Source organism: Micromys minutus (assembly GCF_963924665.1).
Source record: "Micromys minutus genome assembly, chromosome: 13".
Taxonomy (NCBI): Eukaryota; Metazoa; Chordata; class Mammalia; order Rodentia; family Muridae; genus Micromys; species Micromys minutus.
Genome location: NC_137982.1, coordinates 57,491,197 through 57,510,838, shown reverse-complemented (window position 1 = coordinate 57,510,838; position 19,642 = coordinate 57,491,197). Strand labels below are relative to the sequence as shown.

Genomic DNA, 19,642 nt, shown 5'->3' with positions numbered 1-19,642 from the left:
ACGTGGCTTACAGGGGTTGGTATGCACAAGGGAATTTAAGCCTGTGGGGGCCTTCCCCCGGGGGCGGAGTCAGAAGCAGAAGCTGAAGAAGAAGCTTGTACAAGGTTCCTGAGTAAACTGCTTGAAGATCTTCCCCAGGTCGTGTCTTCCTTGCTGGTTGAGGTTGGGCGCAACAGTAAATAAATAAAATAAACAATAAAAATAAAAATAAATTTAAAATGTAATAACATTAAAATCTACTTAAAATATTTCAGGCATTGCAGAAGAAACAAAAAGCAATGGAATGAAAAGTAAAGTAATTGACAGAAATATATATATATATATATATATATATATATATACACATATATATATATATATATATGTGTGTGTGTGTGTGTGTGTGTACATATATACACACATATATGTATATATATGTGTGTGATTAACCTTATATTTTACATATCTATACAAGTTAACATATTTGCAAAATTTTAAATGTAACTTGAAGACATATTGAAATGATAAAGTATTTAAGACTATCCTTGAATCATAAGTTGATTACTTTTTAATATATAAATAAATTTATATAACATAGTAGACATTAGCTATATACATAAATATTCCATACTACTAAATATCTAATTACATTTACTAATTTCTTTTTATAATTTTAAATATATGTTAAAGTTATGATATTGACCATAGTAACTAAACTGAGGGAAATACATGTGCTCAAGTAATTGTTATGTACACACAAAGAAAAGGGATTTGAGAGAAAAAACATCAAGGATGAGTTTGAACTTATTTTATTTACATTTTGAAATCTGTTACACTTAAACCATTTCTTTTTTGTGATATTTTATTTTATTTTATTTTGAACAGCTTTATTTTAAAAAACAAAGATAAATGAACAAATTTTAAGCATTTTTTCATTAAAGTATACGAATACATTTTTTGTCAGTGCTTGGCTTTTTCTTTTCTTTTTCCAGAGGTTTGATAGTGTGCATTAAGGTCTTATTAGTTACAATGAGCATAAAGTACAGGTAAAACAGGATGTAACTCGGGATTAGACAAAGTTTTCTTTTTGTATAATGATTGAGCATAATGGTTTTTTCTTTTCTTTTCTTTTCTTTTTCTTGAACTTCACACAGTCTAGGAGTTGTTTCTGGGGTGTTCAGAGCTTTCTGGGGTTAGTATCCCATTATCAGTGACTGCATATTATATCTGTTGTTTTGTTGTGACTGGGTTATCTCACTCAGGATGATATTCTCTAGATGCATCCATTTTCTTAAAAATTTCATTAAGTCATTGTTTCTGATAGCTGAGTAGTACTCCATTGTATAAATGTACCACAAGTTTTGTATCCATTCATCTACTGAAGGACATCTGGGTTCTTTCCAGCTTCTGGCTATTATAAATTGAGCTGCTATGAACATTGTGGTGCATGCATCTTTGTTGTATATTGGAGTGTCTCTGGGTTATATGCCTTAGCCATCAGAGAAATGCAAATCAAAACAACCCTGAGATTCCACCTCACACCAGTCAGATTGGCCAAGATCCAAATCTTAGATGACAGCAGATGCTGGTGAGGATGTGGAGAAAGAGGAAGACTTCTCCACTGTTGGTAGGGTTGCAAACTGATACAACCACTCAGGAAATGAGTCTGGCGATTCCTCAGAAAAATGGACATAGTACTACCTGAAGATCCAGATAAACCATTTCTTTTATTTGCATATCTTATATGAGATAAAATACTTTCAAGTGCTCACACTAATAAATTTTGTTTAATATTTGTGAAATGTGGCTTAAAATAGCAATATATTTCTCTGAACTTTAATTTTTATTCTAGAAAATAGCCTGATGTGATCAGTATGCATTATCATATAATAAGTATGTTAATTCCAAAGCAAATATTTATATTTTTCCTTACAACTTTATTTTTAAAAGAAAACAGATACATGTACAGATTATTAAATGCATTTTAGCATAAAACTATATGAATATATCTTTGTCAATGCTGGATTTTTTAAAGGTTTGATAGTATTCTTTGAAATCTTACTATTTACAATGATCCTAAAGTATATGTAAAACAAAACATAACATGGGAATAGTCAAAATATATTTTGTGTGTAAAGATTAACTATAATGATTTTTAAATACCAAAAATTTCCACAAGGCTATTATCTTCGTGCTTGAGTTATTAATGATTTAAGTTCTAGGTGTACCCCAGTCTGAGAGGGTGAAATGGCTATCTTATAAATAGAGCATTAGTAAAAAAATAAATAAATAAAACCCAGTGTGTGTAATTCATAGAATAGATTCTGAAAGAGCAAGTCATTGTTCATTTGCCATTGAAAATTTGATCTTGAATATGTGCCAAGCATACTCCCCTGGATTTTGGTCCCTAAAGACAAGACTGTCATTTTTGATTATATGAATCAGCTGTTTTATCAGGATGAGAGGCAATGTAGGAATAACACTGAGCAGAGTTAAATATTTGACATACTCATTTCTTATTAAAATTTACACTTAGCTTAGAAACAAAATTCTGTGGTGGGTTGTTTTCATTGAGAATTAAAATAAAATGAATGTACAAAAATCTAAAAATAACAACCCCAAGGAAAATACTATTATAGAAATGTACAAGTTATTTTGAAGTTTTCAGACTTTATAAACTAGAAAAATATGAATTTTAAAACATTAATAAACTATATTTCTGGAAAGAAGTTTCCTCATAATTTTTGTCTCACAGTAAGTATCCACAACTTTATTTGGATTGTTTAATATCATTTTGTGTCTTAACATGAACAGTGTTAATATTTGTAGAATTAGAAATGAATGTTTCAAAAGTCAGGATCTACAGTCAATATAAGTCTATTGAAGTACTTTTTAAAATTAGGTTTTGTTAGGTCATGTATGGTAATATGTATAGTTCTAATTTACCATAATAAAGTGTCTAAACATTTAAATTATCTTGACATTTAATAGGAACTAAATTTTATGTTGTAGGTACTTTTGTGTATTGTTGACTAATTATATAACCTGACTTTGAATGTTTAAAGCACTGTAAATTTCTTTGACTCAAAATAAAGAAATAATCATAGTGCTTTAATTGTTCTTTCATCAGACAAGTTTCCTTTACTTAGCTTCTTTTATTTTTTTATTAAATGTAATGACTATAGTAGTATGTACTCAAAAATATTTAAAGGTGTTTAAGAAGGAAAGAACTGTGAACAAAATCCTTCTTAATTTAATATGGAGTGATGTCATATTTGCACACAGAAATGCTTAATTCAAACTTGTAGCTTTAGCTCCATATAAGTGCTTGCTAAGATTTTAATTAAGATATAAAGACATAACTCGGAGGTTTAGAACACTGACTGTACTTCTAGAGGCTATTTGTTCAATTTCAAACATATATGGCAACTATCAAGTGACTGTTACTTAAATGAACATAAATATGACTCCCACTTTTGTCTTAGCTTAAATACACTCTTCAAGTACATGGTGCACAGACATACATGCAGTCATAACAGTCATAAACATAAAACAAAAAGAAATATGTCACTTAATTTACTACATTGACAAAAAAATACTATGGCCTATGTTAAATGTCTATAGACTGACGACTTGATTTTATTTTAAAATTTCACATTTCTCAGCTTTATAATGTGAAAATTATAAGTTTCCCCCTATAGTCATGAAAGAGTAATATTAATAATTATAACAATACTAATAACAACATCTATAAGTTATAAATTCATTAGTTAGACATTATTTGTTGTAATATTTTCAATTTTATCCCAAATTTAAATCTACTTTTAATTAAGAGGGAGCACAAGGCTGATGATGGGAAATGTCATATTTTATGATATGATGCTTGAAATGTATATTAAATATTTATTTTGAAACATTACAAAATAAAATTAGTCATAATTACACATAATGAAAATCTTTCTTTACCATCTTCACATTGAAAAACATAAGACTATAATGCAGATATTTAACTCACTCATTTCAACACACACATTTGAAATGTTTGTGTACACTAAGGTCATGATATATTTTAGTAATTTTAAGTAGTTGTGTTTGTTTTCTTTGCCTTCCTTTATTTTTTTGGCGGTAATAATTTTAAGCTAACCAGTATTGAAAGACTGTAAGGTTCAACCTTTGGCTATGGGTAAAAGATTAAGAGCCTGCCATAGTGTATTTTCTGCCTTGAAGTGGTTTGTTCTTCAAAGTACAGTCTCTTGAGTAAAACAAAAGTTCTGACATGTTCAAAAACTTCATTTGGAGTAAAATATCTTCTTTGTGACCCTGAATGATTTTTTAACATTGGAAAGTACTAATTCATATATACACTATAATACATATCTGATAAATTATCTTTTATTTTCTATAAATTGTGAGTTTCTTGGGAATTAAATACTAAATTCATGCTTCTTTGAGCAAAAATATACAAAAAACACTAAAGAGGAAGCATTTATTTGAACTTAGTTCTGAAAAGTTATTTGACCATTTTTGATTCTTCATTTAAAATGAATGCATACCAGTAGTACCCAGGGACAATTATTTGATAAAATAAAGATATTAAGGAAATCATACCACTATTGCAATTAAAAATATGATTTATGCCGCCTTTTACTGTGTCCTAGACAAAAAGAGTTTTTACCTTTATCCAACTTCAACAGTTATTCATCCTTTTTTAACAACTTTATTTTACAAGACAAAGATAAATGTACAGATTTTAAGCATTGTTTGCATAAAATTATACAATACATTTTTGTCAGTACTTTTTTTTCAGATTTTAAAATAATTTTTACATAAAACTGTATGAATATATTTTTTAGTCAGTACTTGATTTTTTTAAAGGTTTGATAGTATGCATTAAAAATTTAATAGTTACAATGAGCATAAAGTACATGTAAAACATAATATAACATGGAAATAGTCAAAGTTTTCTTGTTGTATAGAGATTTTTTTCTTTTGTTTTGTTTTGTTTTCTTTATTTCTTGGACTTCATACAGTCTGTGAGTTGTTTCTGGGACAGTGCAAGCCTCTGAGGTTAGCATCCCATTATCAGTGACTGCATATTATGTCTGTTCTTTTGTGACTGGGTTATCTCACTCAGAATGATATTCTCTAGATGCAGCCATTTTCTTAAGAATTTGGTCAAGTCATTGTTTCTGGTGGCTGAGTAGTATTCCATTGTGTAAATGTACCACAATTTTTGTATCCATTCATCTTCTGAAGGACATCTGGGTTCTTTCCAGCTTCTGGCTATTATAAATAGAGCTGCTATGAACATTGTGGTGCATATATCTTTGTTGTGTACTAAGGTGTCTCTGGGGTATATGCCCAGAAGTGGAATAGCTGGGTCTTCAGGTAGTATTATGTCCAATTTTCTGAGGTATCCCCAGACTGATTTCCAGAGTGCTTGTATTAGTTTGCAACCCCACCAACAGTGGAGAAGTGTTCCTCTTTCTCTGCAACCTCACCAGCATCTGTTGTTGTCTGAGTTTTGGATCTTGGCCAATCTGACTGGTGTGAGGTGGAATCTCAGGGTTGTTTTAATTTGCATTTCCCTGATGGCTAAAGATGTCGAGCACTTCCTCAGATATTTCTCAGCCATTCGCTATTCCTCAACTGAGAACGTTTTGTTTAGCTCTATACCCCATTTTTTAATAGGGTTATTTGATTCTCTGGTGTCTAGCTTTTTGAGTTCTTTGTATACCTTAGATATTAGGCCTCTATCTGATGTGGAGTTGGTAAAGATCTTTTCCCATTCTGTTGGCTGCCGTTTTGTTTTCTTGACAATGTCCTTAGCCTTACAGAAACTTTGCAATCTCATTAAGTCCCATTTGTTAATCTTTGACTTAGAGCTTGAGCCATTGGTGTTTTGTTCAGAAAATTTTCTCTTGTGCCTATATGGTCTAAAGTTTTCCCTACTTTCTCATCTTATTCATCCTTACACTGAAAAGAATTATCAATATTGAGCCAACCAAAGTAACAAACATACCAGCAGGTACATTTAAAGAAAAGTCTTTTGTAAAGTTAACCAAGCTGAGTATAATCTTTGATTTCATTTTGGTTTTAGGGTTTTTCACAATGAACAGTTGGAATTACACAGAAGAGTCTGGCTTCATCCTTATGGGGCTGACAGATTCCAAAGAGATACAGCCAGTGCTCGCTGTGCTGTTTCTCCTGATATACCTGGTCACTGTGCTGGGGAACACAGGGATGATACTGATCATTCATCTAGATGCTCAGCTTCACACTCCAATGTACTTCTTCCTGACCCACCTATCACTCCTGGACCTCAGTTACTCAACTGTCATCACACCTAAAACCTTCGAGAACCTCTTCACCTCCATCAAGAATATTTCCTTCAGGGGTTGCTTTACCCAGCTGTACTTTTTTGTTCTGTTTGCTGGAGCTGAATGTTTTCTTCTCTGCTCCATGGCCTATGACCGCTTTGTAGCTATATGCAACCCTTTACACTACCCAGTCGTTATGTCCAGAAGAAGATGTTATGCCCTCCTCACTGGTTCCTACATGATGGGATTTATGGATTCTACCATCAATATGCTTTGTCTAAGCAAGATGAGTTTCTGTGGCTCTCATGTTCTGAATCATTTTTTCTGTGACACACCAGCCATTTTAGCCTTGTCCTGCAGTGATACATCTGTCATTGAAATGATAATAATCATTGTCTCTGCTTCAACTCTAATCATGTCTCTTTTCACCATATCAATGTCTTATGCATCCATCCTCTCCACCATCTTGAAAATCAGTTCTACTTCAGGGAAGCAGAAAGCCTTTTCCACGTGTGCCTCTCATCTCCTTGCAGTCACCATGTTTTACAGTACTACGATCTTTACTTATTTAAAACCAAAGAGATCCTACTCTTTGGGGAAGGACCAAGTGGCTTCTGTCTTCTATACCATTGTGATTCCCATGCTGAATCCACTCATTTATAGTCTCAGAAACAAAGAAGTAAAAAATGCTGTCAGTAGGGCTATAAAGAAAAGGGAGAACTCCAGGTAGTGAAGATAGGATTGGTACTCAGCACTGGACTCTTCTCTTTTACCAGTTAGGTATTTCCTTCATCTCTATTGAAAATATATTGTATGTATTATTTAAATCTGTGTGGAGCTGTTGCTTGCATAATGTAGTTTATTCTTAGATATTAACAAGGAAAATATTTAGAAATAAGCATATTAATATGAAATAATAAACATATATTAAATCTGTGTTCTAAATATATTTACTTTAAAGACAACTGCAAGCATCCTCATCTATATCTGTATGACTCTGGCAGAGACTCTGAGGAGGCATCCATATCAGATTCCTACCAGTAAACACTTCTTGGCATCAGCAATAGTATTTGGGTTTAGTGGCTGCATATGCTGTGGTTCTCCAGGTGAGGCAGTCTCTGTAGACCTTTTCTTCAATCCCTACTCCTCTCTTTGATCTTGTATTTCCTCCCCTGGTTTTTTTTTTTTTTTTTTTCCCCTCCCTTCTAAGAAGGACTGAGGCATCCACATTCTGGTCTTTCTTCTTTTTTGAACTTCATAAGTTCTTTGGATGCTTTCTTGGGTATTCCAAACTTTAATTTTTTTTTTTTTTTGGAAGGGGAAGGACTAGTATCAGCTTATAAGTGAATGCATACCATGACCTTTCTTTTGTGATGGGTTACCTCACTCAAGATGATAGCTTCAAGTTCCAGCCATTTTCCTAGGAATTTCATGAACTCATTTTTAATAGCTGAGTAGTACTTCATTGTGTATATGTTCCACAATTTCTGTATCCATTCCTCTGTAGAAGGACATCTGGGTTCTTTCCAGCTTCTGGCTGTTATAAATAAGTCTGCTATGAACATTGTTGAGTATGTGTCCTTGTTAGATATTGAAGCTATTTCGGGGTATATGCCCATGAGTGGTATAGCTAGGTTCTCAAATAGCACTATGTCTAATTTTCTGAACAACCACAAGATTGAAATATCTGAAGGGTTTGCATGCTCATGTGAAGAACAACAGAAGCAGCAGCCAAGGCGAGGAGGTGGACAAGATGATTGGGAGAGAGAGCACCTTCATGGAATCAAGTTGAGCAGGAGGAGGGAGGGAAGTAGAGGGGAAGGGTATAACATTTGAAATTTAAATACAGAGATTATCCAATAAAATTGTAAAAAGACAACTGTACAGAAAATTAGAAAACATAGTATTCAATCTTAAAATTATATTTTATAAGTGCTGTAATTTTAGAAACTTATAAACCAATAAAACTTGTCTAATGATAAAAAAGACATTCAGTTTTTAATATCAAAAAGGAATCCACAGGCTGAGCAACTGTGACCGGGAACAGATCTTAGGAACTTGTGTTCCCACCCGGAGACGACTTCAGGACGCAGAGCAGAGCCTGGCCCAACTGCCAGCCGGAAAGGCGGCTCGTACAGGCTGAGCAACTGGTGAGTGGGAAACCTAGGCTGCTGGGAAGCAGAGGGATCTCTGCGGAGTGCACACGGAAAGGGCACCCCCTGCCCTGACCTGCCCTGTCCTCCCCGATCCAGTGACCAGGAACAGATCTTAGGAACTTCTGTTCCCACCCGGAGGCGACTTCAGGATGCAGAGCGGAGCCTTGCCCAGCTGCCACCCAGAACATGGGCTGCCGGGGAGTAGAGAGATCTCTGCGGATTGCACACGGAATGTGTACCAGGGACACAGACCAGATACAAGGGAAAGGCAAGAACATATCACTGACAACAAAATGGCAAGAGGAAAGAGAAAGAGTATATCCCAAGGAAACCAAGACAATCTAGCAACACCAGAACCCAGCTCTCACATAGTAGCAAACATCGGAATTCCAAACACTCCAGAAAAAGAAGACACAGACCTGAAATCATGCCTCAAGACGCTGATAGAGTTACTTAAACAAGAAAGGGAGGAAAAGCAAAAAGATTCAGAAGCTTTTAAAGAAGAAACAAGAAAAACACTCAAAGAACTCAAAGAACGAGAGGAAAACAGAACCAAAGATATAAAGGAATGGAAGAGGGAAATTAAAACAGAAATTGATACAATAAAGAAAACGCTAAAAGAGATAACCCTAGAGTCAGAACACCGAAAAAAGAAATCAGGAGTCACAGAAGCAAGCATTTCCAACAGATTACAAGAGATCGAGGAGAGAATCTCGGGGGCAGAAGACAACATTACAAACATAGACAAAACAGCCAGAGAAGATGCAAAAAACAAAAAGTTCCTAACCCAAAATGTCCAGGAAATACAAGACACAATGAGAAGACCGAACCTAAGGATAATAGGAATAGAAGAGGGAGAAGAGTATCAACTAAGAGGCACAGTAAATATCTTCAACAAAATCATAGAAGAAAATTTCCCTACCCTCAAGAATGAGATGACCATGAGCATAAAAGAAGCCTTCAGAACTCCATATAGGTTGGACCAGAAAAGAAATACCTCCTGACACATAATAGTAAAAACATCAAGTGCGCAAAGTAAAGAAAGAATACTAAAAGCAGTAAGGGAAAAAGGTCAGGTAACATATAAAGGCAGACCAAACAGACTCACACCCGATTTCTCAACAGAGACTATGAGAGCTAGAACAGCCTGGACAGACATCATGTACTCCTTAAGAGAGCACAAGTGCCAGCCCAATCTGCTATACCCAGCAAAACTATCAATACCATCGATGGAGAGACAAAGATATTTCAAGACAAATCAAAATTCACACAATATCTGGCCACAAACCCAGCACTACAATGAATTATAGGTGGAAAACCCAATACAAGGAGGGAAAATACAGCCTAGTAAAAACAAGAAAACTCCTAAAAGAAAACTAAAAGAAGAAAAAAACACAGACACAACTCAACCCAAAAAAGCAAAAATGGCAGGAAACAGAAATAATTATTCCTTGATATCTATTAACATAAATGGTCTCAACTCCCCAATAAAGAGACATAGACTATCAGACTGGATACATAAACAAAATCCAGCCTTTTGCTGCATACAGGAAACTCATCTCAGAGACAGAAACTATATCAGAGTAAAAGGGTGGGATAAAAACTTCCAAGCAAACAGCTCCAAGAAGTTAGCTGGAGTGGCTATTCTAATATCGAATAAAGTAAATTTCCAACCAAAAGTTATCAAAAAAGATAAAGAAGGACACTTTTTACTCATTACAGGGGAAATCTGTCAGGAGCAACTCTCAATCCTTAACATATATGCTCCAAATAAAAAATCACCCACATTCATAAAAGAAACTCTACTAAAGCTCAAAAAATACATTTCACCCCACACAATAATAGTGGGAGACTTTAATACCCCACTCTCACCAATGGACAGATCAGGGAAACAGAAACTGAACAAGGACACTGCAAAACTAGCAGAGACTTTGAACCAACTAGAATTAATAGATATATACAGAACATACTATCCTAAAGTAAAAGAATACACCTTCTTCTCACCACCCCATGGCACCTTCTCGAAAATTGACCACATAATTGGACACAGAACGAGCCTTCATCGATATAAGAAGATTGAAATACTCCCATGCATCCTCTCAGATCACCATGGTCTATGGCTGGTCTTTAACAACAACAAAGACAACAAAATGCCACATACACATGGAAACTAAACAACGCTCTGTTAAAGGATAGCAGGGTCAAAAAAGAAATAAAGAATGAAATTAAGGACTTTCTAGAATTCAACGAAAATGATAACACAACATACCCAAACCTATGGGATGCAATGAAAGCAGTATTGAGAGGAAAACTCATAGCCCTAAGTGCTTCCAAAAAGAAACTGGAGAGAGCTCACATCAGCAACCTGACAGCACAGCTAAAAGCCCTAGAACAAAAGGAAGCAGATATACCCAAAAAGAGTAGAAGGCAAGAAATAATCAAAATTAGGGCAGAAATAGACCAAATAGAAACAAAAAGAACCATTGAAAAAATCAACAAAACAAAGAGTTGGTTCTTTGAGAAAATCAACAAGATTGATAAACCCCTAGCCAGACTAACTAAAGGGCAAAGAGAGAGTATCCAAATTAACAAAATCAGAAAGGAAAGTGGTGACATAACAACTGAAACTAAGGAAATTCAAGAAATCATCAGATCCTACTACAAAAACTTATACTCCACAAAATTGGAAAATCTGGAGCAAATGGACGAATTCCTAGACAGATACAAGGTCCCAAAGTTTAACCAGGACCAAATAAACCATCTAAATAACCCTATAACACCTAAAGAAATAGAAGAAGTCATCAAAAACCTCCCAACCAAAAAAAGCCCAGGTCCAGACGGGTTCAGTGCAGAATTTTATCAGACATTTATTGGGGATATAACACCAATATTCGCCAAACTATTCCAAAAGATAGAATCAGATGGAATATTACCCAACTCATTTTTTGAGGCTACAATAACCCTTGTACCTAAACCACACAAAGACCCTACAAGGAAAGAGAACTTCAGACCAATCTCACTTATGAACATTGATACAAAAATACTCAACAAAATCCTTGCTAACCGAATCCAAGAACACATCAAAACCATCATTCATCATGACCAAGTAGGCTTCATCCCTGGGATGCAGGGATGGTTTAACATAAGGAAATTCATCAATGTAATCCACCATATAAACAAACTTAAAGACCATAATCACATGGTCCTCTCACTACACGCTGAGAAAGCATTCGACAAAATCCAACACCCCTTTATGTTAAAAGTCCTGGAAAGAACAGGAATCCAAGGCCCATATTTACACATAATAAAAGCAATATACAGCAAACCAACAGCCAACATCAAACTTAATGGCGAGAAACTTGAAGCAATACCACTTAAATCAGGGATTCGACAAGGCTGCCCAATTTCCCCCGACCTTTTCAACATAGTACTGGAAGACCTGGCTGGAGCAATTAGACAGCAAAATGAGATCAAGGGGATACAAATCTGAAAGGAAGAGATAAAAACATCACTCTTTGCCGATGACATGATAGTGTACTTGAGTGACCCCAAAAATTCCACCAGAGAACTCCTACAGCTGATAAACAAGTTCAGCAAAGTGGCCGGATACAAAATTAACTCAAACAAATCAGTAGCCTTCCTATACTCAAAGGACAAACATGTGGAGAAAGAAATTAGGGAAAAGGTACCCTTCACAATCGTTACAAAAACTATGAAATACCTTGGTGTGACTCTAACTAAGCAAGTGAAGGACCTGTATGACAAGAACTTCAAACCTCTAAAGAAAGAAATTGAGGAGGATCTCAGAAAATGGAAAGATCTCCCATGCTCATGGATTGGAAAGATCAACATCTTAAAAATGGCCATCCTTCCAAAAGCAATCTACAGATTCAATGCAATCCCCATCAAAATTCCAACCCAGTTCTTCATGAAATTGAAAAGATCAATGTGCAATTTCATATGGAATAACAAAAGACCTAGAATAGCGAAATCCATCCTCAACAAAAAAAAAAAAAAAAAAAAAAAAAAAAAAAACATCTGCAGGAATTGCTATCCCTGACCTCAAGCTATATTACAAGGCAATTGTGCTGAAAACTGCATGGTACTGGTACAGAAATAGGCAGGTGGATCAATGGAATAGAATAGAAGATCCAGAAATGAGCCCTCATGTACATGGTCACCTGATTTTTGACAAAGGAGCAGTAAACATTCAATGGAAAAAGGACAGCCTATTCAACAAATTGTGCTGGTCCAACTGGCACTCAACATGCAAAAGAATGAAAATAGACCCGTTCTTATCTCCTTGTACAAAGCTCAAGTGTAAGTGGATTAAAGATCTCCACATTAAACCAGATTCACTGAAACTATTAGATGAGAAAGTAGGAAAAACCTTAGAACACATAGGCACATGAGAAAATTTCCTGAACAAAACACCAATGGCTCAAGCTCTAAGGTCAAAGATTAACAAATGGGACTTAATGAGATTGCAAAGTTTCTGTAAGGCTAAAGACTTCTTCAAGAAAACAAAACGGCAACCAACAGAATGGGAAAAGATCTTTACCAACACCACATCAGATAGAGGCCTAATATCCAAGGTGTAAAAGGAACTCAAAAAGCTAGACACCAGAGAATCAAATAACCCTATTAAAAAATGGGGTACAGAGCTAAACAAATCATTTTCAGTTGAGGAACACTGAATGGCCGAGAAACATCTGAGGAAGTGCTCGACATCCTTAGCCATCAGGGAAATGCAAATCAAAACAACACTAAGGTTCCACCTCACACCAGTCAGATTGGCCAAGATCCAAAACTCAGATGACAGCAGATGCTGGTGAGGCTGTGGAGAAAGAGGAACACTTCTCCACTGTTGGTGGGGTTGCAAGCTAATACAACCACTCTGGAAATCTGTCTGGCGATACCTCAGAAAATTGGATATAGTACTACATGAAGACCCTGCTATTCCACTTCTGGGCATATACCCCAGAGACACTTTAATACACAACAAAGATATATGCACCACAATGTTCATAGCGGCTCTATTTATAATAGCCAGAAGCTGGAAGGATCCCAGATGTCCTTCAGAAGATGAATGGATACAAAAATTGTGGTACATATACACAATGGAATACTACTCAGCCACCAGAAACAATGACTTAACCAAATTCTTAAGAAAATGGCTGCATCTAGAGAAGATCATTCTGAGTGAGATAACCCAGTCACAAAAGAGCAGACATAATATGCAGTCACTGATCTTGGGATGCTAACCCCAGAGGCTTGCATTCTTCCAGAAACAACTCACAGACTGTATGAAGTCCAAGAAATAAAGAAAACAAAAAATATACATATATTCACAAAACAAGAAGACTTTGACTATTTCCATGTTGCGTTTTGTTTTGCATGTACTTTACGTTTATTGTAACTAGTAGGTTTTCAATGCATACTGTCAAGCCCTTTAAAAAAATCAAGTACTGACTAAAAAATATATTCACATGGTTTTATTTAAAATTTATTTTAATGTCTGAAAAAACAGTACTGACCAAAATGTATAATTTTAAGCAAAAATGTTTAAAATCTGTACATTTATCTTTTTTTTTGCAAAATAAAGTCGTTAAAAAAAAAAAGGAATCCACCAAATGGTTAAGTGATCTTGTCTCTTTTTTTTAATTAATAAACATTTATTTATTTTTGTTATTTATTTTGTATATAAAATCTGTTAGTTTTTTATCTCCTTCATCACTGTCTTGCTTTGTATTTAATTTTCTTTTCTATAAATTGAACAACTTTATTTTAAAAAAAAACAAAAATAATTGTACAGATTTTAAGCATTTTTGCAAAGAAAGTATACAAATACATTTTTGTTAGTACTTGATGTTTTTAAAGGTTTGATAGTATGCATTAAGATCTTACTAGCTACAATGAGCATAAAGTTCATGTAAAACAAGATGTAACCTGGAATTAGTCAAAGTTTTCTTGGTGTGCAAAGATTAAGTATAATGTTTTTTCTTTATCTTTTTCTTTTTTTTTTGGCCTTTTTTTATTCTTGAACTTCATATAGTCTGTGAGTTGTTTCTGGGGTGTTCAGAGTTTTCTGGGGTTAGTATCCAATTATCAGTGACTGCATATTATGTCTGTTCTTTTGTGACTGGGTTATCTCACTCAGGATGGTATTCTCTAGATGCATACATTTTCTTTTTTTTTTCTAGTATGTAAAATGTTTTATTTTTTTATTGGACAACTTCATTTTAAAATACAAAGATAAATGTACAAATTTTAAGCATTTTTTGCAAAAAAGTATACAAAGACATTTTTGCCACTGCAGAATTTCATAAATTTATTGTTTCTGATAGCTGAGTAGTACTCCATTGTGTAAATATACCACAATTTTTGTATCCATTCATCTACTGAAGGACATCTGGGTTCTTTCCAGCTTCTGGCTATTATAAATAGGACTGCTATGAACATTGTGGTACATGTGTCTTTGTTGTATGTTGGAGCTTCTCTGGGATATATGCCCAGAAGTGGAATAACTGGGTCTTCAGGTAGTATTATGTCCAATTTTCTGAGGAACCACCAGACTGATTTCCAGAGTGGTTGTTTCAGTTTCCAACCCCACCAATAGTGGAGAAGTGTTCCTCTTTCTCTGCATCCTTACCAGTTATGTTTGATGTTGGCTATTGGTTTGCTTTATGTTGCTTTTCTTATGTTTAAGTATGGGCCTTGGGTTTCTGTTCTTTCGAGGACTTTTAGCATGAAGAGGTGTTGAATTTTGTCAAATACTTTCTCAGCATCTAGTGAGATGACCATGTGTTATTATTTTATTTGAGGTTATTTATATGGTGGATTACATTGATGGATTTCTGTTTTAGTGTATCAGGTTTTATGTGGTGTTCTTTAATCCATTTGCATTTGAGGTTTGTAGAAAGTGATAAGAGTGGGTCAATTTGCATTTTTCTACAAGCAGACAACCCGTTTATCTTTGATCTAGCACCATTTCTTGAAATGCTATCTTTTTTTTTTTTCACTTAGATTTTTTTTTTTTTTTTTTTTTTTGTCAAAGATCAAGGTGCATGGGTTTAGTTCTGGGTCTTCAGTTCTATTTTATTGATCTGCATGACTGTCTCTGTACCAATAGTATATATATATATATATATATATATATATATATATATATATATATATATATATATATATATATATATATATTTTATCACAATTACTCTTTAAAACAGCTTGTGTTTCAGGATCATGATTCCCCCCAATAGTTCTTATTGTCAATGATAGTTTTTGCCATACTTGGCTTTTGTTCTTTTTGTTATTCCCAATAAATTTGCAAATTGCTCTTTCCAACTCTCTGAAGAACTGAGTTGGAATTTTAATAAGGATTACATTGATTATGTGCATTGCTTTTGGCAAGATGGCCATTTTTACTGTATTAATCCTGACAATATATGAGCATGGGAAATATCTCCATCTTTTGAAATCTTAAATTTCTTTCTTCAGAACCCTGAAGTTCTTGTCATAAAGATCTTTCACTTTCTTGGTTAGTCAAATCAATGTGTTTAATATTGTTTGCGACTATTGTGATTGGTGTTATTTCCCTATTTTCTTTTTAATATATTTATCTTTTGAGTACAGGAAGATTACATATTTGTTTGAGTTAATTTTATATCCAGCCACTTTACTAAAATTATCAGGTTTATGAGTTCTCTGGTGGAATCATTTGGGAATTTGAATTTCTAATGTTTCCAAGACTTTTATCATGAAGGGTGTTGATTTTGTCAAATGCTTTCTTAGCATCTAGTGAGAAGATCATGTGGGATTTATTTCCTTTGAATTTGTTTATATTGTGGATTACATTGATGGAATTTCTTATATTGTACCATCCCTGCATTTCTGGGGTGTAGCCTACTTGATTATGGAGGCAGATCATTATGATGTGTTCTTGGATTCATTTGCAGGAATTTTATTGAGTATTTTTGAATCCATGTTTATAATGGATATTAGTATAAAGTACTCTTTCATTTTTGAGTCTTTGTTTGCTTTACATATAAAAGTGATTGTGGCTTCATAGAATGAATTAGGTAGTGTTTCTTCTGTTTGCATTTTGTGGAATAGTTTAAAGGGTATTGTTATTAGGTCATCTTTGAAGGTCTAATAGAATTCTTTACCAAATCTATCTTGTCCTCTGCTTTTTTGTGATGAGAGAATTTTAATGACTGCTTCTATTTCTTTAGTTGTTATGGTACTATTAAAATAGTTTATCTGATCCTGATTTAACTTTGATACCTGGTATCTGTCTAGAAAATTGTTTATTTCCTTCATATTTTCCAGTTTTTGTTGAATATAGACTTTAAAGTAGAATCTGTTAATTTTTTGAATTTCCCCTGTTTCTATTGTTATGTCTCCATTTTCATTTCTGATTTTGTTAATTTGGACACTGTCCCTGTGCTCTCTGTTTAGTCTGGCTAAGGGATTAATCTTTTATGTTGATTTTATTTTTTTTAAAGAACCAGCTTCTAGTTTTGTTGAATCTTTGTACAGTTATTTTTGTTTTGACTTCATTTATTTTGGCCTTTAGTTTGATTATTTCCTGCTGCCTACTCCTCTTGGATATATTTCTTTCTTTTGCTCTAAAAATTTGAGGTGTGCTGTCAATCTAATGCTATAGGCTTTCTCCAGTTTCTTTTTGGAGGTATGCAGAGTTATAAGATTTCATTAGCACTGCTTTCATTGTGTCCCATAAGTTTGGGTATGTTGTTCCTAGATTTGTATTACATTCCAAAAAATCTTGAATTTCTTTCTTTATTTCTTCTTTGATAATGTTACCACTGAGTAGAGCATTGTTAAACTTCCATGAGTATGTGGCTTTCTGTTGATTTTTTTTGTTGTTGTTGTTTAAGGCCAGCTTTATTCCATGGTGATCTGATAGGATAAATGGGTGAATTCCAATCTTCTCGTATCTGTTGAGGCCTGCTTTGTGGCTGCCTATATGGTCAGTTCCAAGAGTGTACCATGAGGTGCTGAGAAGAAGGTATAATCTTTTGTTTTAAGATGAAATGTCTTGTAGATATCTGTTAAATGCATTTAGTTCACAGCTTCTTTTGGTTTCACTGTGTCTCTTTTCACTTTCTGTTTCCATGATCTGTCCATTGATGAGAGTGAGGTATTGAAGTCTCCCACTATTATAGTGTGTGGTACAGTGTATGCTTTGTGCTTTAGTAAGGTTTCTTTTATGACTGTAGGTGCCCTTATATTTGGATCATACATATTCAGAATTGAGATTTCATCTTGGTGTCCTCTTTGCTTTGACAATTGTAAAGTGTCCTTCCTTATATTTTTTGATGACTTTTAAGTCAATTTTATTTGATATTAGAATATCTACTTCAGCTATTTTCTTGGGACCATTCACTTGAAATTTTTTTCCCAGTCTTTCACTCTGTGGTAATATTTGTCTTAGCCCCTGAGATGAGTTTCCTGCATGCAGCAAAATGCTGGGTCCTGTTTACGCATCTGTTTGTTAGCCTGACTTTTTATTGGCAAATTGAATTCATTGACATTAAGATATATTAAAGGTGTGATTCTTGTTTCCTGCTATTTTTGTTCTTCGAGGTAAATTTATGTTTTTGTGGCTATCTTCTTCTCGGTTTGCCTCAAGAAGATTACTTTTTTAGACTTTTTTCTAGGGTGTAGTTTCCCTTCTAGTATTTGAGTTTTCTATCTGTTTTCCTTTGCAGGAGTGAATTTACTTAAAGATATTTTGTAAATTTATTTCTGCCATTGAATAATTGGTTTCTCTATCTATGGCAATTGAGATTTTTATTTTTTTTATTTTATTTATTTATTTATTTTTTATTCTGGGTATAGTACCCTGCTCTGGCCTATGTGTTCTCTTATAATTAAAATGACAGGGATTTGTGTATCCCTAGTTTCTGTAAGTGTTCCAGTCATTCTGAGTGTTGGGGAAGCTATTGTGGCCTCAATTGTGATCTTGGAGCACAAGCTTAGAGAACTGGTCATAGTATCTAGGTGTATGTGATCTCCTGTGAGTCGAGCTTCCTCTGTGATCCTGTGATGCTGTGATCCTGTGTTCCTGTTATTCTGGGTATGTTAGAGCACCTGGGTAATGGGCTAACTCTGGGTATTGTGAGAATGAATGAGGAACCAGTGCCCAAGGTTTGTTTAAGGTACCACTTCAGACCAGATGCTAACCACACCACTGGTTGTGTTGGGTTTTCTGTCCCGGACTCCACGACATTGAGTTACTTTATGTGTTGGGGCAGATCTTGTGCCCTACTTAACTATGATCATGGGTGTGTTATAGCACCTGGGAAACTGGTTTTCTCTGGGAGTTGTGAAAAAAGATGAGAAACCAGTGCCCAAGGTCTGCTCAGTGCACAAGTTAAGATTGAAGTGTCAAGATCCTTTTTTTACACAAGTAGTGAAAGATGGGTTTGAGGAATGAGAAAGGGCTTTGAACATAAAAGGAATTATTTGATTAAATCAAGCCAACTATACATTTAAACAAATGGTACTTACAGAAGTCAATTTAAAATGGTACCTTTAATCTATATTTTCATTTGCATGGTTAATATATGGAAACCTTCCAAATAATATCATTAAGTATGGTCAGCAATAGTTTTAAAGTTTTTAGTTCATTCCTATGAGTTCATAGTTGAAAGGAAAGACTTAATAGAAACAAATCTATGATTTAAAATTAATAGTACCAAATAATGTACAAAAGACTATATATATATATATATATATATATATATATATATATATATATATTTGTGTGTGTGTGTGTGTGTGTGTGTGTGTGTGTGTGTGTGTTTCAGCCACATTTTACAAAAATTAAGAGGAATTAAATTCACATTTTGTTTTAAAAACACATATGAGAAATAACAGTCTAACAGCCTAAATATCCTCAATGTAATAATTTCTGACACCAATAAAAATAATTTGAAGAAAAACAATAGCATCATATATACATTAATAATTAATTAATATATTTAATTTAGAGATAATATACACAATAAATCATATGTTTATAGTCCTACTCACTAAATTCAAGATTAATTGATATTTTTGAAAATGTGAGATATAGAATGTGCATTATATTCATATATGATGTGCAGCATACATCTAGCATGAATTTTAGGTTTACTTCAATCAATTTTAAAATGTGTT

At 34.0% G+C, this 19,642-nt stretch overlaps 1 protein-coding gene across 1 annotated transcript; it reads left to right on the top strand.

Moving 5' to 3' along the window:
* Positions 1 to 6,090: 6,090 nt before the first annotated feature.
* Positions 6,091 to 7,029, top strand: LOC308429017 (olfactory receptor 8H1-like; the record flags this gene model as incomplete). Its single annotated transcript, XM_080927663.1, has 1 exon — positions 6,091 to 7,029. One exon carries the CDS (start codon positions 6,091 to 6,093, stop codon positions 7,027 to 7,029), a length of 939 nt encoding a protein of 312 aa, XP_080783789.1.
* Between the last annotated feature and the right edge of the window lie 12,613 nt (positions 7,030 to 19,642).